This window comes from Mesoplodon densirostris, chromosome 15 (genome assembly GCF_025265405.1).
Source record: "Mesoplodon densirostris isolate mMesDen1 chromosome 15, mMesDen1 primary haplotype, whole genome shotgun sequence".
Classification (NCBI taxonomy): Eukaryota; Metazoa; Chordata; class Mammalia; order Artiodactyla; family Ziphiidae; genus Mesoplodon; species Mesoplodon densirostris.
Window position 1 is genome coordinate 19,719,499 of NC_082675.1, and position 23,404 is coordinate 19,742,902.

At 41.5% G+C, this 23,404-nt stretch overlaps 1 protein-coding gene across 4 annotated transcripts in view; it reads left to right on the top strand.

The window, feature by feature from the left end:
- The window catches only part of GRK3 (G protein-coupled receptor kinase 3), a 119,838-nt gene that overhangs the window by 36,875 nt on the left and 59,559 nt on the right, over positions 1 to 23,404 (top strand). For 2 of the 4 annotated variants that reach the window (XM_060118546.1, XM_060118547.1), the window contains exon 3: positions 18,325 to 18,398. The exons of 1 other annotated variant lie outside the window; for it this stretch is intronic. In XM_060118546.1, coding sequence (XP_059974529.1) covers positions 18,325 to 18,398 — 74 coding nt within the window. Of the gene's footprint in view, positions 1 to 8,965; positions 9,227 to 18,324; positions 18,399 to 23,404 lie in introns of all 4 variants that reach the window. One more of the 4 variants, XM_060118548.1, reaches the window with a different exon arrangement.

Here is a 23,404-nt window from a genome sequence, read left to right on the forward strand (position 1 = left end):
TTTTTTTTAAACATATAAACTATACAATTCCTAGTTAATATATCATGATACTAAAATCCAGAATTTGGGGGCAGTGCACAAAGATCTTTCTGTAACAGGTCTCTGCTTTATGTACTTTGTTGAATGAGACATTGAGAATCTAATATATTTTAAGTGCTCCACTGGAAATGTCTTATTAAACAAAAAGGTACGTAGGGGAGACTAGAACAGCCTCAGGCCACAGAGGACTTTCTACTTGCCACCAGCTCACTCTGCAAAAGGATGGATGTGAAACCCACAGACCTCTGGCATGCCAGTATCAGACAGCTGTAAGGAGTGTTTATTACTGCCCAGAAATCTCTGAAATTCTTGGAAGGGGCTACTGGTGATGTTTCAGAGCCATGAGTTTAGATCCCACGGCAAGTGTGAGGAAACCACTCTTAGCCAAAAGGGAGGTCTAGCCAATCAGCCAACATCTGCAACTGACTCAACTTTGTAGCTGTCTCGTTGCCTGGGTCCACATAATTAAGGGAAAATACTACATGCTGTAGCAATATTAGCAAAGCTGGGGTCTTAATATATATTCCTGGAGAGTTCTAAGGACCTAGGAAACATAACCTCTGCTGGAAAAGTTGACCATCTGCTTTTTGAACTGACAGTAGAGGGATGATTGGGCGGTTTTAGGATTTTAGAACCCCAAACGCCTGAAATTCCAGGTGGCAGTGCACTGTCATAATATCCCCTGGTTTTAGCTCTTTTGGAAATACCTTTTCTGAGGGTTTTATACATTATCTTTGATTTATTTTAGTATTCCTACTTCTAGTCAAAGTCAAGACCAGGAAATGTAGAGATATGCTATGAGGTGGTTCTCGGGCTTTGTTTGAAATCTACTAAAAATTCAGTCATTCATTCAGTAAATTTCACTGTGTACCGTGCATCCGTGAATAATACTGCTATGGGTGCCCCTGTGGAGCTAACATTCTTTGTTTAATATATTTATTTAATTATTTATTTGGCTGCACCGGGTCTTGGTTGTGGCGCGCGGGATCTTTTAGTTGCAGCATGCGAACTCTTAGTTGCGGCATGTGGGATCTAGTTCCCTGACCAGGGATCGAAGCCGGGCCCCCCTGCACTTAGCCACTGGACCACCAGGGAAGTCCCTGGAGCTAACATTCTACGGGGGGAGACAGACCAATGAATACACACTGTCCGCACAGTAGTAGATGATGTGGAGAATTGTAGAGGCCAAAGGCGGGCAGGGCTTGCCGGTGTGTGCGGCAGTTTCAAATAGGGTGTTTGGAGAAGGCACCACTTATAAAGGGACGGTTGAACAGCATCCTGGGGAGGTGTGAGGGCTGAGCCCCTGTGTACTGGGGGGAAGTGGGTCCAGGCAGAGGGCTTAGCAGGGCAGAGACCCTAAGACTGGAACCACGTGGTGGAGGAACAGCAAGGAGGCTGCAGCCAAGGGGCTGAGTGGAAGGGACCACGAGACAGGTGGGGGGTAGTTGGTGAGGCTCTTTAGGCAATCACGAGGCTCTCCGCTTTTACTGGTCATGGGATGGGACACAGGAAAGTTTGAGCACTGGGGCGGCACACCCTGACTCCAAGTGCTCATGCAGCATTGTCTAGGTGCTGTGGAAGCAAGAAGCAGGAGATGCTGCAGCGCGTCAGCAAGAGATGATCCCGGGTTTGGGACCAGCGGCCAGCAGTGGAGGTGGTGAGAAGTCATCTGAAGATGGGAGGATAAATTTGCAGTGAATTGTGTTGTGGTGCACAAGCGGGTGGGAGGCACAGGGGCTTGCAGGGTACCATGTGCTTCGGTTCAGTTGGAGCCAGAAGGTGAAAGAAAGGCTCAGACAAGAGCCTGAGGGTGTAGGGCGATGACTGTATTCGTGCATCTCGGAATTAAGGTAACTTGCTCGCTTTGCACAGTGGGCCATCTGCTCAAGAGGACTGTCACACCTCCTCTGTGTTCTACATGGTGCTTTTAGGTCAGCCTTAAAGTTCAGAGCTTTGTCCCAACTCTGCTCGCTGATGAGCAGAGAAGATTCTTGTGATTTGGTTTCCAAGAGAATTCCCAGCAAAGTGTGGAGGTGGGGGCAGAGAGAATTGCTTTAGTCCCTCAAAGAGACTGTTTATAACAGTAGAACACAGTGAGAGCAACCAGGACAGCTTCTTCAAGAAGCAAATGTCCTTTCTTCCCTTGTAAGATGCACTTACTCTCCAAAGAAATCTTTTTTTTTTTTTTCTTACTGGAAATATTTCACTGCTTTGATTTTTTTTTAATTCATTGTCTTCAGAGTTTGCTCTTTCAGAATTGATTTGCTTACCGTATAATCTATGACGATTTCAGAAGATTGAAATTAGGTTTGTTTTGTGGCTTCTACTTTTAAACCAAGAAGTGGGTTCAGAATTGGTGATGGAAAAGAACTTGAAATAGGATAGCTTACTGGGAACATTGATTTGGGCCCTTTTCTTCTATTGTTACTTTTTAGCTTATCTCTTTCAGAATATGCCTGATTTCCTTCTCTTGAGATACCACATATCTAAGGATCCAGTGGTTACTTAATTTTTCTTTGTTTACTGATAAACTTGCTGTATGCTTTTGTTCTTTTAAAAATAAATTTTATTGAGGTATAAAACACTCACAATAAAATACATCCAATTTAAGTATAGAGTTTGAGTTTTAACAAAAGTGTACACCCGCGTACCTGTTACGACAATCCACATATGGACCATTTCCATCACTTTAAAAAGTACACTCTTGCCCATTTCTAAACAGCTCATCCCAGCCCCAGGCAACCACTGATCTGCTTCTGCTTCCAGTCACAATAGATTATATTTGCCTTTTCTAGAACATCCTATCAATAGAATCAAATCCTATGCACTCTTTTGTGTCTGGCCCCTTTGCCTCAGCACGATGTTCTTCCTTGAGGTTCATTTATCATGTTGCTTGTGTCGGGATTTTTGTTTCTTTTATTGCTGAATAGTATTCCAATGTACGGACTTATTAACACACTTCACTTTTCATGGACATCGGGTTGTTTCCAGTTCAGGGAAATTACGAGTAAAACTGCTATGGATATTTTTCATCAAGTCTTGTTGTGAACAAATGCTGTCATTTCTCTTTGGTAAGTGCCTAGGAGAGGCATTGTTGCATCTCCTGTAATAGGTACACACAGTTTTTTTGGTTTTTTGGTTGTACCATGCAGCTTGCGGGATCTTAGTTCCCCGACCAGAGATCGAACCTGTGCCCCCTGCAGTGGAAGCATGGACCCCTAACCACTTACCGCCAGGGAATTCTCAGTATACACGCATTGTGATTGTTATGTCATCTTGATGAATCTACCACTTTTATCATGATGAGAAGTCTATCCTGGTAATAATATATTTGTTCTGACGTCTACTTTGTCTAATATTGTTATAATCACTCGAGCTTTCTTGATATTAGTATTTGCATGGTATGTCTATTCTCTCATCTCTGCCTTGTAATTAGACTATTTAGAGCATTTGCACTTAAATAATTACCAAGTTAGTTGGATTTAAATCTCCCATGTATTATTTGTTTCCTTGTTGCTTTTTTCTTTTCCAGTCTTCTTTTGGATTGAGTATATCCTAGTAAGTTGTCATCACCACTGGCTCATATTAGCTATATAGCTCTTCATTTCATTCATTTTTCTGGTGTTTCCAGGCACCTCGTGCTCGTGAACTCCTGGTGCCTTTGCCTCGGCAGGACCACCATGGTCTGCTTGGATCCCCCTCCCAGCATCACATTTCAGAAAGTACCTCCAGGCCAAGAGCTGACGCAGCCTGGGGTCCTCCTAGTTTGCTCTCCTTCTTTCAGGGACTACACCCCTTCTGCGTCTGAAAAGTTACTTCATATATTTTGTCCAGTTTTCTGGTTGTTATTGTGGGAGCTTAATTCCGGCGCTGGTTACCATATTATGTTCTGAAGTGTAATTTTATTTTTGAAATAAAGTATTTGGTTCTTGGCAGGAGAATGTGTTAAATATGTGAAATTGGGACTACCTGTAAAACCCTAGAAGCATAACACCATTGTTATAACTTCACAAAATGATGTAAAGATGGTGATGATCAGTTTCTGGCTTACGCATAGCAGCATGTGTAAACCTCAGAAGCAGAAGCTTTGAAAAGTTCTGTATCAGTGCCGTTTGAATGGTAACAGCCCATAATCAAGCCCTTAGGTGCTCAGTGTTCTACATACAGATCTTTTTTTTAAAAAAGTCATCTTATGTGTGTGTGTGTGTGTGTGTGTTTGTTTGTTTGTTTATTTATTTATTTATGGCTGCGTTGAGTCTTCGTTGCTGTGCCCGGGCTTTCTCTAGTTGCAGCGAGTGGGGGCTGCTCTTCGTTGTGGTGCGCGGGCTTCTCATCGTGGTAGCTTCTCTTGTTGCAGAGCATGGGCTGTAGGCATGCGGGCTTCAGTAGTTGTGGTACGTGGGCTTCAGTAGTTGTGGCTCGCGGGCTCTAGAGCACAGGCTCAGTAGTTGTGGTCCATGGGCTTAGTTGCTCTGCAGCATGTGGGATCTTCCCGGACCAGGGCTCGAACCCATGTCCCCTGCATTGGCAGGCGGATTCTTAAGCGCTCCACCACCAGGGAAGTCCCCTACAGATCTTATTTAGTCTTCAAAATGACCCCATGCCGAGGTTGGCATCAGCCCCATTTTACAGGTGAGAGGACCTGCACTCAGAGGTGAAGATGCTTCTCACCTGCCTGGCATCTTGTAAACAGTGATGGCCGAACTGAAATTGACCCTACAGAGTTGGGGTCTGCCCCTCTCCAGAGCTCAGGCCCTTGGTCACTATCTGAGCTGATGATGTAAATAGATGAAACACCTTAAGGGACAGCAGTAGAGTTCAGGTTAACTAGTGCTGAAGCGGCCATGTATGAGGTGGTTATTTTCTTCCTGAAATAGCTACTTCTTGCCAGGACAAAGCAGCACGATTAATTTCCCACAAGAAGTGGTTTTGAAAAAGCCCTCACCCTCTCTCCACCTTCTCTTTCCCCTTTATTGCCTCCCACCTTTCTTCCTTTACTCTTTTCTTCTTTTCTTTATGTGTTTTCCCCCGTCTCCATCTGTCAGAATAGCAATAAGAGCAACAGCAAAAAAGAATGAAATAAAACCGACCCCAGTTTAATTCATGAAACCACAGAGTGCTAGGCTTAAATGAAACATTAGATTTTTATCTATCCCAGTCCTTTTGTTTTGCCAATCAGGAAACCAAGGAACATTAGCACAAAGAGTTGGTGAAAACCACCCAGGTTGTTGGCTACCACAGGAGCCAGAGTCTAGGGCGTACTGCCCATGGGTGGGGTGTGGGGACCTTCTGACTCTGGGGTGTCATGAATAATGAGTTGGGTCTAAGCATCTTATCAGGGATAAGTGGGTAATGAAAGCAGGTGACAAGAAAGAGACTGACTGGGTTATTGTTTAAATTAGTTATTTAGGGAATGTTTCTTTGAGGAAGTGATTTGAAGAAGTGATTGGTTTTGAGAAAGAAAGAGCCCCTGTGAGGATCAGGTGGAAGCGCGTTCTCAGCCGAGAAGGAACAGCATTCTTGGAATAGGGAACAGCCTGGTAATCAGCAGGGGCAGGAAAGAACACAGCAGGTTCCAGGATCAGCCAGAGGCCAAGGTAGGCAGAGAGAGAGGCGGGCAGGAATCAGGGTTTTATTTTACGTGTAATGGGAAGCTCTGGTAGGTTTTGACCCTGTCCGATTTGTTTTAAGATCATTCCAGCCTCTTTATGGCGAATGAATTATCCAAGTCAAAAGTGGGAGAGTGGAAGCAGGGAGATGAATTTGGAGGCTGCCGCCGTCCAGGAAGTTGGCGGTGCTGGCTTACATCAGACAAGGACAGTGGAGATGCAAGAAGGGGGTGGATTGGGATTTATTCTGAAGATAAAGCCTAACAGGTCAGCTAGTGAATGTGGGGAGTGAGGGAAAAAGACGACTCAAGAAGAACTCAAAGGCCATTTAAGGGATAGTATACTTAGTTTCTGTAATTTAGGACAGTGGTCCCCAACCTTTTTGGTACCAGGGACTGGTTCCATGGAGGACAGTTTTTCCATGGACTGGGGCGGGGTGGGAGGGAGATGGTCTTGGGATGATTCAAGCGTATTACATTTATTGTGCACTCTATTTATTACATTTATTGTGCACTCTATTTCTATTATTATTATATTGCAATATATAATGAAATAATTATACAACTCACTATAATGCAGAATCAGTGGGAGCCCTGAGCTTGTTTTCGCTTGTCGCTCACTGATAGGGTTTTGACGTGAGTCTGCAAGCAGTTGATTTATCATGGTCTCCATGCAGTCAAACCTCTCTGCTGATGATAATCTGTATTTGCAGTCGCTCCCCAGCACTAGCATCACCGCCTCAGCTCCACCTCAGGTCATCAGGCATTAGATTCTCATAAGGAGCTCGCAACCTAGATCCCTTGCACGCGCAGTTCACAGTAGGGTTCGCGCTCCTATGAGAATCTGATGCCACCACTGATCTGACAGGAGGCGGAGCTCGGGTGGTAATGCAGGTGATGGGGAGCGACTGTAAACACAGATGAAGCTTTGCTCACTCGCCTGCCACTGCTCACCTCCTGCTGTGCGGCCCAGTTCCTCACCGGCCATGGACCGGTACTGGTCCGTGGCCTGGGGGTTGGGACCCCTGACTTAGGGGAATGAGTACATTCTATAAAGTATATTTCCTTAAATTATTCAAAACTATGAAAGGAAAGGAACTAGTTAATGCACAGAAAGAGGAAGCAAACGGGGTAATTGAGAATACCGTGTCATCCCGTCCCCTTCCCGCTCTGCACCTGTCCTAAAGCCCCACTGCAGGACACAGTCCTTCTTGTTACTGTCCTTCAGGTCCCCCAGGCTGGCCTCAGTCTTTTTTTTCTCTGTCTTTTTCTTCTAGCGTGTACTCCACCGATGAGTCTTACACTCTGTCTCCCTCTGTGGGACACCGCCTTCTGGCCTGTGCTTTTCTCAAAGATCCAGCCATTTGGGAATTCCCTGGTGGTCTAGTGGTTAAGAGACTGTGCTTCCACTGCCGGGGAGAGGTGCGGGTTTGATACCTGGTCAGGGTCCTGAGATCCCACATGCCCTGCGTCACGGCCAAAAAAACCCCCAAAAACAACAACAACAAAAGATCCAGCCATTCAGGTATTAGCTGAACCACGAACAGTCCATTTTCTGATGTTCCTTATGTGCCATTTATTTGGCACTTCCTGTGGCAAATGTAGGATTTCCAGGTGCCTCTTCCGTGCAGTTTCTCTAACTGGAATCCAAATTCCTTGAGACTAAAGATAACCTCTGATGCTGTTTTCCTCTTTGTGACTAGAAAGCATCTAGTTCAGTATTTTATACATCAGAGGAAGTGACTCTTTTTTTTTTTTTTTATCTTTTTGCTTTAGCATGAAATCCTTTCAACTGCCATTACTGTAAAACCCTTATTTGTAGCATTTTGTGTAAACAGTAGGAGTATAGCTGTATACTCTGTGATTATTTTCTCAGCGTGAGGAGAGCATTTCAGGAGTGAAGTCATGGCCCACCAATGATACACCCAGTGTCCTGTCCATCACCTCCATCGTGGCCCTCGTGGGCATCTGTGCACTGCTGGCACCAGTGTTAGCATGAGCACCCACAGAAATAGAGGGCCCAGTTGGGCAGTTGTGTTGAGTAGATGGTTCGCGGGAGAACAGCTGGGTGCTTGTCCCCGTTACACACAAAGGGTGGAAGGGACTTCCCACCGCCACATCCCCACTCCTGGCAGAAGGTATAAGGCCCCGAGCGTACAAAATTACAACACGTAAACGCACTAACTTTTAAACATACCTATGTCATTTAATTAACAAATTGCTAGAGTCAGCTGGCTACAAGTTAAAATGAATCTGGACTAAATAATCAGAAACCATCCCATTGCTCTAGTAAGAAATCATTTCATAGTCATGAGATTTCATGTCAAGATATGACAAGCCCACTCCAGCCACCAGTCACTGGAGGTCCAACAGCGGCCTGTGGGCCTTCTTGCCCCAGAGGGTTGGCTGTGGCACTGTCACCACCTGGTGTTCCGCCATCAAGGTTCTACTTTTTTGAGCCTCGAAGGCTTTTGCTGACATCTTCCCGTTCTGGTAGAAATATTCAGAGCCAGGTGGTAGGCAGACACTGTTAACGCATAGGGGTCAACACTTTGTACCTGTTATGGGTCGGCTTCAGGGATGGGATGAGGATGAAGGGGTCATCTGGGGACAGACGTGGTGGCAGATGAGCATCCTAAGGAAGAGGAAGGAAGAAGGATCCAGCTTTGCCGTGATGAGAAGAAAGAGGCCCGGCTCTAAAATCCTCCGCCCAGGATTTGAGAGCTGAGTTTAACCTTTCATGAAACAATTGCCCACTTATATTAAAAACTATTCCCCAGCAGGCTCTTTGGCATTCCGAAGCTCTGAGCACACGTGAAGCATTGTGTAACTGAGAAACACCTAGCACTGGGATTCTTCTAGAGGGATCCTTCAGCCTGCCGGATGAAGCCTATCTCCCCACACCCATTCAAGCCTCAGTGGTGGGATAAAGCGTTCCTTCCACCTTTTCCCCATAAGAACATGCTGTGTCCAGATTCAAAGTCTCACTCCTTCCTTATCTCCATGGAAATTTCCTGTCTCTGACCACTTGTTCTTTCTCTCGACTCTGTAGCCCATTAATCTCTCCACACCTGGCCTGTACTTTACTTCTTCCCGGAACCATCTGTGACTATAGCGCGAGCCATACTGATCTTCCCTTAGTAAATTTATCAAATGTTTATTGAGCTGATTAAGAACTGGCCATTGTGCTGAGGATTAGAGAGAAAACCACACATGAGCAGGCCATTTCCCTCCCAGAGCCCCTGATGTAAACAGCTCCTTGGTGACATCGTTAGAGGCGCAGCCTTTCTTAACACTATGCCGCTGTGTATTCCCAAGGCCGGCGTCACGTTTAATGGGGAGATACTAGAAGTATTGCCATTGAACGCCAGGAACAGACAAGGAACAAGAAATGGACACATTGATCACGCCGACAGGACCAGTACCCAAGCGGTGGAGGGCCCGAAGGATTCCTTGAGCAGCAGTGCTGAGTAGCAAACCTCAATACAGAAGGCCCTGGACGTGCTCGTGAGCAAAGACCTGTAACCCAGGGTGAAAATGGAACCTAAACATATGAAAAGATTTTCAACTTGATTAAAGGTTAGCAAAGTGCAAATTACTCTGAACTATTATTATTTTTCTTAATCTTTCAAATTGTCACAAGATCCAGAAGTTTAATAACACACTTTTGGTATGGCCGTGGGTTTAAAAACAGGAGCTGATGCATTGCCGGTGGGTGTACGAACAGGTACTGCTCGGATGGGGCTAATTTGGCTGGGTCTATTAAAATACCAGAATGTCTATATAACCTTTGGCTCAGGAGTTTCACTCGGAGGAATGTATCCTACAAATAGGCTTGAACACATGAGAAATGATGTACGGAGAGGGTTATTTGTTGCAGCAATTTTGTAAAAGCAAAATATTTCCTGCAGCCCAAATGTTCACCATTAGGGAACAAGTTACATAACTTCTGACATTCCATCTGCTGGAATAATGCAGTGGTAAGGAGCGGCCAGGTAGCTCTTCGTGACTAGTATAGAAAGATATCCATGGTCTCGAGTTATGAAAAAAAGGCTGACGGAAACAGTATGGTAGGAAATAAGAGTTCATCTTTGCGCCTGCCTTGTGCTGTGTTACGAGGTAATGCAGCGCCTATGACAGAGACCCACACATGGGAGTGTCTGTCTCATCCGTAGCGGTGCAGGGTTAGCGGGAGGCCCCCCTCCACGTGCCAAGCTCTTGCCATGTTGTGGCCCTGGTGTCCCTAGGACTGTGAAGTTTCCTGCATCGAGCTGGGTGAAGGAATCACACAGATTTCTTAGCACCTGGCCAAGAAGTAACACACATCACTTCCCCGAAAAGATACAAGGAACCAGTAATAGCCATTACCTTGGGGGTGATGGTGGTGGGTGCGCTACTGGGAAGATGAAGGACATGGACCAGAAGGAAACTTTTCATTTTATACCTTTTTAATTTATTTTTACAACTTTGAGCCATTTTGTCCATTCATAAGATAAAAAGAGATAGCTGCAAGTTAGTGGCCTTGAAAGCACTAAGGACCCAGGGCCGTGGGAGCACAGAAGAGGGATAGCTCCTCCATCTGGCTGGGCTGGGGGGCTCTTCGAAGTTTACTGCGTTATGTGATGCTCAGTTGAGGTCCTGAAGGTAAAGTGGGTGTTAACCAGGTCAAGTCTGGAGGGAATGAGAAGGGTGGGGGTGGGGAAGCAGGTAGAGAGGTGGTTGGCAAGAAGGGAGCGGGTGCTGAGAAGGGGAGTCTGTTTCAGGTGGAGTGAGGAGCGTGTGTGAAGGCACAGAGGCGTGTTGAGTGACCCGCGCTTGCGTCCGGCCGTGCTGGGCAGGTGGGCGCTGTAGCTCTGGGGAGGTGTGGGGCCGAGCGGGGCGTGCACTGCAGTGCAGATGTTAGAGGCTGGGTCTAATCCAGCGTTCTGTGCAATGATGAGTTCAAAAGCAAGGGAACAGCATGGTCAGATCTAGGCAGCAGCACACAGGACGAATGGGAGACTGGACGAATGTTGAGGTGGCCATGCCGTGATCTAGGAAGCAATGCATCTCTCCCTGCAAAGCGAGTATGGCACTTAACTAATGCTACGCAGTTAGGTATTATCTTTTATGTATGTCTCTCAGTAGCTCCAATCAGATTGCAATTGCTCTGAGAACCCCTTTATTTACACTTATAGCACCATGACATAAATACTTATTGGTTGGGCTTCCCTGATAGCGCAGTGGTTAAGAATCCGTCTGCTGATGCAGGGGACACGGGTTCGATCCCTGGTCCGGGAAGACCCCACATGCCAAGAAGCAACTAAGCCCGTGCACCACAAGTACTGAGCCTGCACTCGAGCCCATGAGCCACAACTACTGAAGCCCGTGTGCCTACAGCCCATGCTCTGCAACAAGAGAAGCCACTGCAACGAGAAGCCTGTGCACCGCAACGAGGAGTAGCCCCCGCTCGCCGCAACTAGAGAAAGCCCGCGCGCAGCAACGAAGACCCAATGCAGCCAAAAAAAAAAAAAAACAAAACCAAACAAACAAAAAACTTATTGGTTGATTCCCTTTTGTTTTAAATAAACCTTTAATAGAATATATGTATAGAAAAGTGCTCAAGTTCAAGTGCATAGCCTCATGAATTATCACCAAGTGAACACACATGCATTAATTGGTTGATTGTTATTTTGTTTCTTCCTTGTTAAAATTATGGTTAGACCCAGTGTGTTTTACACACCCTCCCCACTTTGTCCTGGCCATGTTTAATCTGTGATGTACACACGTGCCCTAATTTCCATACTGCCAGCTTTAATCATTGTTCTTTGAGACGTCTTTGGGAAATATAAATCAGGTGGATTGTTGGAATAATACTTCAATTTTAAGTTATTTTAAATCTCACTTTATTTTGTCACTTTGTTTGTTTACTATTAGATGTACATTAAACTGTTACAAATGAAAAAAATTGACCCCAGTCTGGAAAGCGTATTGGCATGATGCATAGCCAGAAATTTTTTTCTTTTCCATCATTTCATAATGTTGGTAAAGGCTGAAAGTAATCCAACTATTGCAAGCGTTTAGATATACTTTTCTTGCCACTGAATTTTCACATTTTCCTCCCAGTCCCAATTTTCTTTGTTCCCTTTTGAAGTAAGAGCCAATTGCTTGGAACCTTCTATGAATTTTTCTTTGGCCACATTCATTACCATTTGTGCTTTTGTCTACTAGACTGTTAATATTCAGGGCCCCAGATCTCTCCGTTATCTAAATGAGTGATCTCATTAATTAATCTAAGAATATTTTGTTGAGCACGTATGTGCTGAATTTAAATTGGAGGTGGGGTAGATAATTTGGATATTTAGAAGACCTATTTACAATATTCCTCAACTACATTTTGTTACTAATTTTCTTCTGTAAAGTTTTAAGTCAGGAAGTGAAAGTTCTAGTTTGATAAGCAGAGTCAAATAAAAAAATATATTTAAGGTTTGCATGAAGTAGACAAAAATAAATAACTAAATATTCATTTTGATTTATATTTATTTATTCCTCTTGGGACTTGGAAGAAATGAAAGGGAGAATTATTCAGTGGGAATTTAAGTTAGTATTATTCATCTTAGGAGGGGCATGGTGCCCTGTGGGAGTTTTCCATTTTTACATCTGTATGCTTTTTTTCTGTATTTTTGAGTTTGCTTTTCTAGTTATCATTTATGATTTCCTTTATTTTCACTTGTAAAGACTATTGTGTATCCTGAATGTGTCAGAGTAGTTGTTTCCAGCCTCTGCATTACCCAGAACCTTTGTAATTACTTATTTAAGTCCCATGCCTCTGTGTGTGAATGATTTTATCTTCCATACAAACTTGTGCTTTATGAAAAACATCCTGTAGAGACTGACAACCATGTAAGTGATCAGGCATTAGCTTCTGGAAATCTTAGATCCCAATTTGTGATCGACTTAAAGCCTCTATTCAGGAACATCTTTTGAGCCTTGTCCCTGACTTAGTTGTATGTACCCAGTCTTATTTTTCTTTCTTCTTTAGCACCAGTTTTTGTTTTGTTTTTTTTTTTGGTGGGGTGGCAGGAAGAGTCAGGTTTATTGAGGTATAATTTAAGTAAAACTCACCATCTACAATGTACAATTCTGTGAGTTTTGACAAATTCATAAAGTTGTATAACGACTACCAAAGTCAAGATACAGAGTAATTCATCACCTCCACAAATGTTCTAGTGCCCTTTATGGTTGACTGCCACACCCCACCCCAACCCCCGGCAACCACTGATCTAGTTGTTCCTGTGGTTCCTCCTTTTCCAGAATGACACATAAGTGGACTCATTGAGCATGTAGCCTTTGGGTCTGGTTTCTTTCACTTAGCACAGTGCATTGGAGATTCACTTATAGTGGATGTATCAGTGGTTCATGCCTTTGTCTTGTTGAATAGTGTTCCATTGTATGGATACATCACAGTTTACCTAGTCATCAATTGAAGAACATTTGGGTTATACCCAGTTTTTTGATATTATATATGAAGCTACTACAAATATCTGTGTTCAGATTTTTGTGTGAACATCAATTTTCATTCCTATTGGGTAAATACGTAGGAGTGTGATTATTTGGGTTGAATGGCAAATGGATATTTTAACTTTAAAGAAATGTTTTCCAATGAGTCTGCATTCCTACTAGCAGTCTATGAGAGTTCCAGTTACTCCACATCCTCTCCTCGTCAGCAATGGCATTGTCTCTCTCTCTCTTTTTTTTGGCTATTCTAAAAAGTATATAGTGATATCTCACTGTGTTTTTAATTTGCATTTTCCTAATGATTAACAATGTTGGACATCATTTCATGTGCTTATTTTACATTTATATATCATCTTTGGTGAAAGTATTCAAATATTCTGCTCAATTTTTAAAAATACTGGATTGTTTATATTCTCATCATTGAGTCTGAGAATTCTTTGTGTACTTTGGATACAGGTTCTCTATCAGATATGTATATTGCAAATATTTTCTCCAAATCTGTGGCCTGTCTTTACTTTCCCTTTGTAAGTAATAAGTAATCTATGGGAAATTACTTTTGAGACTGTGTAAATATTTTGTTCCTTATCAAACTTTTGCCCCCTGGTTTTGGCACCTATTGATTTTTTTTTTTTTTTTTTTGTGTGTGTGTGTGTGTGTGTGGTACGCAGGCCTCTCACTGTTGTGGCCTCTCTCCCGTTGCGGAGCACAGGCTCCGGACGCGCAGGCTCAGCAGCCATGGCTTACGGGCCCAGCCGCTCCGCGGCATGTGGGATCTTCCCGGACTGGGGCACGAACCCGTGTCCCCTGCATTGGCAGGCGGACTCCCAACCACTGTGCCACCAGGGAAGCCCCACCTATTGATTTTCTAACTCCATCATTCCTTCTATAGTTTTTAGTTGGTATTTGATGCTAAGGAAGAGCTTCTCCTTCTTCCCTTTATTCTTCTCCTCCCTTCTTCCTTCTTTCCCCTTCCCTCCATTGTGGAGTCACAGCCCATCAATCATCCCAGCCAGCACAGTAATTCCCCTTTGCCTGTTGATTCAGAGGCACGAGGAGTCCAAAACATTATATATGCTTCTCAGCGAACGAAGCTTCTGGTTGCCAAAATTTGATATTGTCAGTCTTCTGAACTCTGCCCTTCTAGTGGTTATGAAGTGTTATCTCAAAGTTATTTAATTTATATTTGCATGATGACCAACAGTATTGAGCCCTTTTAATGTGCTTATTGGCTAGTCATGTTTCTTCCTTTGTGAAGTGTTCACATTTTTTGCCCATTCTTTTATTGAGTTGTTTCCTTTTAAAAATTGATTTGTAAGAGGTTTTTTTTTTCTTTTAATGTATACATAAATGGGATATAGGCCTTTTTCAGATTTGTTTCTTACTTTTTTTCTTTTCCCATTTGGATATAAGTTTTTTCTAGCACCATTTGTTGAAAAGACTTCCTTTTCCTAATAAATTGCTTTGCTATCTTTGTAGAAAATAAGTTGAGCACATATAAGTGTATTTCTGGATCCTCTATTCTGTTTCACGGATTTAGTCTTATGCCAGTACCACACTGTGTTGATTACCATGGCTGTATAATGAGTCTTGAAATTAAGCAGTGTAAGTCCTTGAACCTTTTGCTTCTTTCTCAAGATGTTTTGGGTATTCCAGGTTTTTCGCATTTCCATATACATTTTAGAATCAGCTTGTCAGTTTCTTTAAAAAGCCGATGGGGATTATTATTAGGATTGCATTGACTCCATAGATCAATTTGGGGAGAATTAACATCTGCAATACTGAGTCTTCCAATCCATGAACTGACTATATCTTTCCATTTATTTAGATCTTCTTTAACATCTTTCAGTCGTATTATATAGTTTTCCACTTAGTGGCCTTGTATATCTCTTATTTATTTGTTCTTAAGTATTGGTTCTTTTTTGATGTTATTGCAAATGGACTTGTTTCAAAATGCCATCTTAAAACTGTGTGATGTGAGTGTATCTAATGTCATTGATTCTTTTAGCTAATGACCTTGTATTTTATGGTCATTTATGGATCTTCCTAAATTCACTTATATATTCTAGTAGTTATTTTGTATATAGGATTTGTTATATAGTTAATCATGTTGTCTAGGAATAAAATTAGTTTTAACTCTTCCTTTTCAGTTTTAGTAAGTTTTATTTCCTTTTCTTATTGCACTGGCTAAGAGCTCACAATATTGAATAGAAGGTGTGAGATTAGGCATTCTGGCCTTTTCTAGTCTGAAATGCTTTGTACTTTGTTTATCCCACAGCTCAGAGAGGTCTTACTGACGTTCTGTTTTATCATTGATCTCAGCATCATATTTAATTCCTTTATATCATTTCCCATAAATTACAGTTATTTCATTTGTTTACTACTTTGTTGTCTGCCCCTTACACAAACCCATAAGTCTCTTATAGGAAAACCTCTGTCTTCACCAACATATAGCACGGTGACTCTTAGTAGACACTCAGTAAATGCTTTGTCAAATGAGTAAATCTTGGTAGGAACTTCTAGCAGTTATGCAGTCTATCCTCCTTCCCAGTGTTTGAATCTCCTTGGTAAAACCTAGGACAGGTATTATTTCTTACAAGATTGTTTTCATATTTTTCTTTCCCTCTTTTAAATTTTTTAGGTGGTTATATTTCAATTTCCCATAGAAACCACATATATTTAATGCTTTCAAAAGTTCTTAATTGATCTTTTATAAAAGATAACACAATACTTTCTACTAATTTTTAAAAAGTATTTTAGTGGCAAATTGGGATAGTTTGCCTTTCCTGGATGTTACATACACTCGGAAGTTAATCAGTATTCAGGCAGTTTGCAGTGGTTCAAATATAGAAACAAGGGTAAACACATTCCACAGTTACCTAGTAAGCAGGTGTTGGGTCACTACTTTTTATTCTTTGAAATCTGGAGAAATCGCACCGATGAAGTGAACCAGTTAGGCAAATTATTTCCTTATTTTTGCCCTTTAGCTTTTGTTCTAATCTGAGTAATGCTTCATTTTTTTTTAATGTAATTTAAGTCTAATGAAGGTAAATTGCATTCAGCCTGGAACACAATGATCTAGGATGTATCCAAAAGGCAAAATATCTTTCTTCTGGCTGCTCCATTTTAACAGCTGCTGTGATAGAAAGTAATGCTTCAGTTTATGTACAGCCACGAAGAAAATACTGTTTTTTTCCCCCTATATGATGTTCCAAATAATTCTTTGGCTTATCTTACACATTGATGATGGAAATTGCATTAAAGAAGTAGGTAAAATTGCATTAAAGAAGTAGGTAAACATCTAAAGAAGTTGGATGTTTATTCATTCAACTCCCTTTCTTCATCCTCCTCCTTCTTTCTTTCCCCTCCCTTCCAGTTTACAAGTGGAGATTTCAACAGTCCTCCACCGATAATGGAGAGAATAAATAGACATTCAGTAAGATTTAGAGCACCCGGACAACCCTATCAACCAACTTGGCCTAATTGCCTTTCTACTTTATTTAATGAAACACTCCACCCTATATACTGTTTTTCTTTTCTTTTTTTTCAAGTATCCTTGAAACATTCACCTAGAGGGACCAAGTTTGGGGCCAAAACCAAGTTTCAGTAAATTTAAAAGCATTGGAAGTCCTACTGAATGTATTCTCTGACCACAACAGAATTAAACAGAAATCAATATCCCAAAAATACCTGAAAAAAACACCCCCAAATATCTGGAAATTAAAGTACACATTCCTGAATGACTCATGAGCCAAAGAAGAAATGACAAGGGAAATTGGAAATTACTTTGAAATGGATGAGAACAAAAAGTCAACCTCTCTCTTATGTAAAATAAAAATATTAACATGCAAATCGGTAGAGATTCACATCTTCAGTTCTTCCTACTCATCTGCTTCCTGAATTCCCTACTCCCTCCATATGTTGGCCTTGCTGCAGTTCCTTGACAATATGAGCACGGCCGTGCTACTGCTGGAGCTGTGCACCCAGCCCCTGTTAGTCTGGTCTTGCCAATTTAACCAAGGAGTCCAAATACCTTTCTTCTAGTTCCACTGAACAAACATTTACCGTTTTCAAAGGTCATGTTCCTGGAAGCATGGAGGGGAATTTACGAGGCAACAACAGACAAGCTCAAGTTATATAACTCTTACCTTAACTTGAATGAAAATCTTGTCAAAGCTGCTTCCTTCCTGTCCTGCCTGGGGAGTTCTGATCTACCTTTGCCCAACATTTTAGACTTTTTGTGAGTCTTTCTTCACTTTTTTTCCCCTGTGACTTCTGTCTCTCCTAACAATCCTTTAATTGTTTGGACCTTCTCATTGCTCTTGACTTTTCATAATCTTCCAGTATCTCTGCCCTCAGTCTGGTGTCAGCTTGTCCTCTCCAGCTTCATTCATTCACTGAGGCTTGACTAGGTGCAAGGCATTGAGCTGGCCACTGGGTTTGGTACTGGGGTGGGAGACTTGTAAATCAGATAATTAACCTGGGTGAGCACTTTGGCAGAGGCATGTTGGAAGGGCCGTGCAAACAAACATTCTTTCAACACATATTTATTGGCCTCCCACTGTGTAGCAGGCACTCTGCAATGGGGGTAGTATCCCTGCAGAAGGTACTGATTGCTTGAAGATGAGGCGTGGAGTTGTGAAGCAGAAAAGCACCATCTGGAAATGGGTGATCTGCTCTGGCACGAGGTATTTGGTAGGGACTTGGAGGGACATGAGCTGATAAGTGGTGAGAGAAAAGTCTAGAAAGGTTAGGAAAGTACTTTTTTTTTTCTTAAGGGAGTTTTAATTCTGTTTCTGTGGGTGTAGCATTTATTAGCTCCATGGTGACTCTTACCAACTTCTGTATTACCTGTATCTCTGATTTCTTTGGTTAATCTTCCACTTATTCTGGTGACCAGTAGCACTAAGTGGTGGTAACCACTAGCACTGTTAACTGTGCAGTTTTTAAAAGTGGGAGGGGGGCTGCCAAGAGAGAAGGAACCTCAAAGCAAGGAACCAGGTGTGTGATTCTCTTACTTTACCTGGATTATTTCCTTTTAGGCATTAAGTAGCCTCTTGAAACCCCGTTTTTTATTTTAAGGGTGGGGAGGAAGAGGTCGAAACAAATGAATTTGAAAACACCTTGTGGGATAAAATTTACATTCATCGCCCACCCTGAAATTTTTTATTCTTTTTCTTTAGGTTTCTTGCTATTTAAAGATTTTTGTTTGAATGAAATTAATGAAGCTGTACCTCAGGTGAAGTTTTATGAAGAGGTAAGAAGTGACTGTTTTATCAATGCTTTTATTTCAAAAGCATATTTAAACTGTACTTTGGGAAATATTAAGACTACTAGATATCTTAGAAATTCGTCAAAAGTAATTAGTACTACAAGATATAGTTTATTAGAGATGCTGACAACAACTATAAAAATCATATTTTTAAAGCTCTATAGTGTTCTGGAATCAGTGAGGAATAGTTGGACTAAAATTCCAGAGGAGGAAGAATCATTCAGAGGTGCACTGAGCATTACCAGCCATTTTATTTTCTGCAGAAGCTTGCTGATTCTGGACACAGAAGGCGAGGCAGGGGGCTGCTACTGGGTGAAAGAGAAACTAGCAAAGGTTTATGGTCCACATTACTAGAGTGACAAATTGGAGACTTGGTGGGAAAGAGTGGCCTCAAACCCACAACTGGTTTTCCCAGCAAGACATTGGGAGGGGATCTGAAGAGGCAGGCCAAGAGCTTCTGGAAGACACATTGAAACCTCCCACAGCTTTGTGGTATTAAACGGTATTGAAATGTACACCTGTTGTGGCAGGAATCCGAAAACAGAACAGGCAAGAGATGAAAACCCCACTGAAGAGCCATAACCACTTATCACCTGGGGTGACAGCTGGTCCAGGTGTGGTGGGTAGATGAGAATCCAGCTTTGGCCCCTGTCAGGAGGCTGCTTCTGGGAGACAGAAAAACCAGAAGAGGTTTCTGGATCTGGAGTAAAAAACAGATGAAGCTGGGAATTCCTTGGTGGTCCAGTGGTTAGGACTCTGCACTCTCACTGCCAAGGGCCTGGGTTCAGTCCCTGGTCAGGGAACTAGGATCCCATAGCCGTGCGGTGCAGACAAACCCTCACCCTCCTGCCCCCCAAAAAACAATAAAAAAAATTATAACATCAAACATATTTAAAAAAAAAAAACGATGAAGCTGGAGGAGCCCCCAAAACATGATGAGTCCCCTGCTCAAGACACACACCAAGTTTTGAAGCTTGAGTGGGCCGGGGGTCAAAGACCTATCCTGAAGACTTCTTAAGGGCAGAACTGAACCCAGTGCTGAGGAGACAGAGGTCTCATTGAACTCCATGGAGAGCCAGGCCTTAGGAACAGGGACCAACCAGAGGCAGACTGAGTCCTACACAAATGGCAGACCAGCCCAGCCCAGCCCAATCCCCTGTTGGGTGATGAACTCCCCCCCTACCTGTGCAGCAGAGAATAAGGGGAGCCCTCTGTCTCTTTTGCAGGTAGAAAATAACAATATATAGAGACTCTCCAATCTTCACCATACAGTAAAAAATGATTTTCCACCTAAGAAGCAAGATCACATGACTTATAAACAAGGCAATAGAAGCAGACCCATAGATGAATTAGATATTGGAGTTAGTTGACAAGTACCTAAAAATAACTGTAAATAATATGTTCCAGACAATAGAGGAAAAGATGGACAAAATAATTAGATGGAGGAATAGAGAGTTTCAGCATAATTTGAATGTATTGTGGAAAACCAAACAGATATTCTAGAACATAAAGTATTTGAAATTAGAACCTAGTGGTTAGAACCAATAGCAGATTGTCACAATGCGAGACGGGGTTAATGAATAGGGAAGCAGGTCAGTAGGTCATCTCAAACTGAAATACAGGGAAAAAAGAATATAAAAAAGAAATAAGGGCATTAGAGACACGTGAGGCATACCTAAAAGGTCTAACACATGTAAAGTTGGACTCCCAAAAAGGAAGAGAGAGAATGGGACAGAAGCAGTATTTGAAGATATAATACTAAGAATATTACAAAATGATGAAAGTCAGCAGCTTACAGATTCAAAAAACTTAGAACACCCCAAGCAGGATGAGTACAGAGGAAACGTATCTTTGCACATCAATATAAGACTGTGGAAACCTGTGACAGAGAGAAAATTTTAAAAGCAACCAGAGGTTAGAAAAAGACACCTCATTTTTAAAGGGGCAGTAATATGAACAAAATGTCTGTGACATATTAAAATAAATGATTAAGAAAAAAGAAAGACAGACAATGAAATGGCCATATCTAAAGTAATGAGAGAAAAAAGCTGCCAACCTAGAATTCTTTCCTCAGCCAAAACTTCCTTCAAAAATGAAGGTGAAATAAAGATATTTTCAGACAAAAACCAAGAGAATTTGTCAGTAGTGAAACTCCATTACTATAAATACGAAAGGGAGCTACTGTAAGCAGAAGGGAAATTACCCCAGATGGAAATGCAGGAACGAATGAAAGACATCATAAAGAGTAAATATGTATGTGAAATATATGAATGTTGACCATACAAAACTATAATATGTTTTTAGAGTTTAAAGTGTGTATAAAACTAAAATGTGGGCTTCCCTGGTGGCGCAGTGGTTGAGAGTCTGCCTGCCGATGCAGGGGACACAGGTTCGTGCCCCGGTCCGGGAAGATCCCACATGCCGTGGAGCGGCTGGGTCCGTGAGCCATGGCCGCTGAGCCTGCGCGTCTGGAGCCTGTGCTCCGCAACGGGAGAGGCCACAACAGTGAGAGGCCCACATACGGCAAAAAAAAAAACCTAAAATGTATGAGAGTAGCACAAAAGGCAGGAGAGGGGTTAATAAAGTTAAAATATTTTAAGATTCTAGGATTATTAGGGATAGTAAAAATAATAATTTGCATTGATTTGTAAAGGATGCATATTGTAATCTCTAAGGTAACTTTTAAAAGAATAAAATGTGTATGTTAAAAGAGAGGAGATATGGAATAAAACAACATTGTATTAATCCAAAAAAAAAAAGAATAAAAGGTGGACATAAAGTAGGAGGTCAAATTGAAAATAAAGAGTAAGGTAATAACTATAAATCCATCTGTATAAATATTGATGATTACATTTAATAAAAATGGACTAAATACTCCCAGTAAAAGACTAAGTTTGTCAGACTGGATAAATAACCAAAACCATGTTATATACTGCTTACAAGTGAGATGCTTTATTTATGTATTTTAAGATATTTTATTTTTTGATTAACCTATAGTTGCTGTACAATATTATATAAGTTACAGGTGTACAGTATAGTGATTCAATTTTTAAAGAAGTGGTATACTTTAAACAGAAGGATGGAAGAGGATATATAATACACACTAACCAAAGCAAAGCTGGTATAGCTATACTAATATCAGACAAAGTACATGGCAATGCTACTTTGAGATAAAGAGAGATTATTTCATAATGACTGAGGAGTCAGCATCTGTATCTTACAAATAACAGAACTTTAAAATATTTAAAATATTTAAAAAGCAAAGATTGGCAGGAAGATCCAAAAGAAAATAATTCTACAACCCCAGTGGGACACCCACATACTTCAAGAACTTGTAGAACAAACAGGCAAAAAATTAGTAAGGATATAGAAGATCTTAATAAAGTGATGAATAAACGTGACCTAACTGACCCAGCAAAAACAGAGTTTTGCATTCTTTAAAGTATGTATTAAACATTTACCAAAATAGATCATATGCTGGACCCTAAAGAAAACTTTCTGTAAATTTCAAGATTGAAATTGTTCAGAGTATGTTCTCTGACCACAGTGGACTTAAGCTCAAATTTAATAACAGTGTTAAGTAAGAAATCCTTAGCTGCCTGGAAACAAATAACTTCTAAATAATTTAAGGGTCAAAGAGGAAATTAAAATTGAAATTAGAGAATATATTAATTGAAATATATTTAAGAAATGACATATGCTAATATTATTAGCATGATCTGTCTTTACCCTAAAACATTTGAAATGGTCCAAAGAAAGCATGGCATAATTAGGGCTGATATTAGTAATTGTTGTATCTTTGAAAATTGGAAGAATATTCTCTTTTTTCCTGGTTTATTAATATACATGAAAATGACATTTTTCTACATTTTAAAAATTATATTAATGTATTTCCAGGAAGAATGATCAAATGATGATGCACATTTAGCATCATGTGAAAAAAAAGTAAGCTAAATCCAAAAGTCTTCCACTGAGTATGAAGTGACTTTATTATTTCAGTCTGAATCAAGCATTTTATCTGGAGGAGACTCACAGCTTGATGTGTCAAAAATTTTTTTTCTTTCCTGTGTTCTTAAAAGCTTCACCTCTCCAATTTCAGCATGTACTCAGCTGCTTTGTCAAAGAGAAAGCAATCTCCTTTAGTAGATGAAACAGATGGGCAACCTACGTAGTTATTTCTTAAGCACTTCTGGCCAGTATGGTGGTGACTACTGCTGATGTGTTTCCATTTGAACTTTAGACATCGGAGTTCCTCTTTGTTAGCTTGTTCCACAGCTCTTCTCTCCTCTCTCCTGGCCTGGTGTGATGGATCTGGCTTATCAGGTTATCCCCTTGGAGGAAAATGCTTCAGGGCTCCTCAGCAACTTGCTTTGTGTTCTTTAATTGACAATACCATCCACCTTGGAGTTTCAAATACAGTTGTGTAAGTCAGTACAGCCTCCAAGACTGAAGTTATCAGTAATTCTGACTCCTTGGTTTCACCAGCCTAGTGGATTCTTTAATTTCTAGTTTTATGATCCTGATCCCTAGAAAACTCTGCTGTCAGATATCTTGCAATGTGTATGTTGTCCATTGTATTTCCATTTTTCTGTGTCCCCGGACTCTTAGTGGTTACCCATTTTCCTGTGGTCTGAAGTCCAAATTGCTTCTTCCAACACTCACATATCTCTGCGTTAGTTATCGCTTACATTTCCCTCTTTCTCTTTCACTACCTTCTCACGTAGACCTTCCAGTAACGAATATTACCTGAACCCACCGAGCCCAGTTCTTCTTTTTATTACTTTCCTTATGTCCTTCCCCCAGCCTAGGATGCTGTTTCCCTTTCTCGGCTTGTGGAAAGCCTTGCTTCGTTTAAGGCCAAGGTCAGTTTCTGTATTCTCCAGTAAAGCCTGTCTGTACAGTCATCCCAGTCTTCCGTGATTGCTTTGCTTCTCTGATTCTTACACTGTTGCCTGTAATGCCCATGGAATACTTAATATATGCTTGCTGCT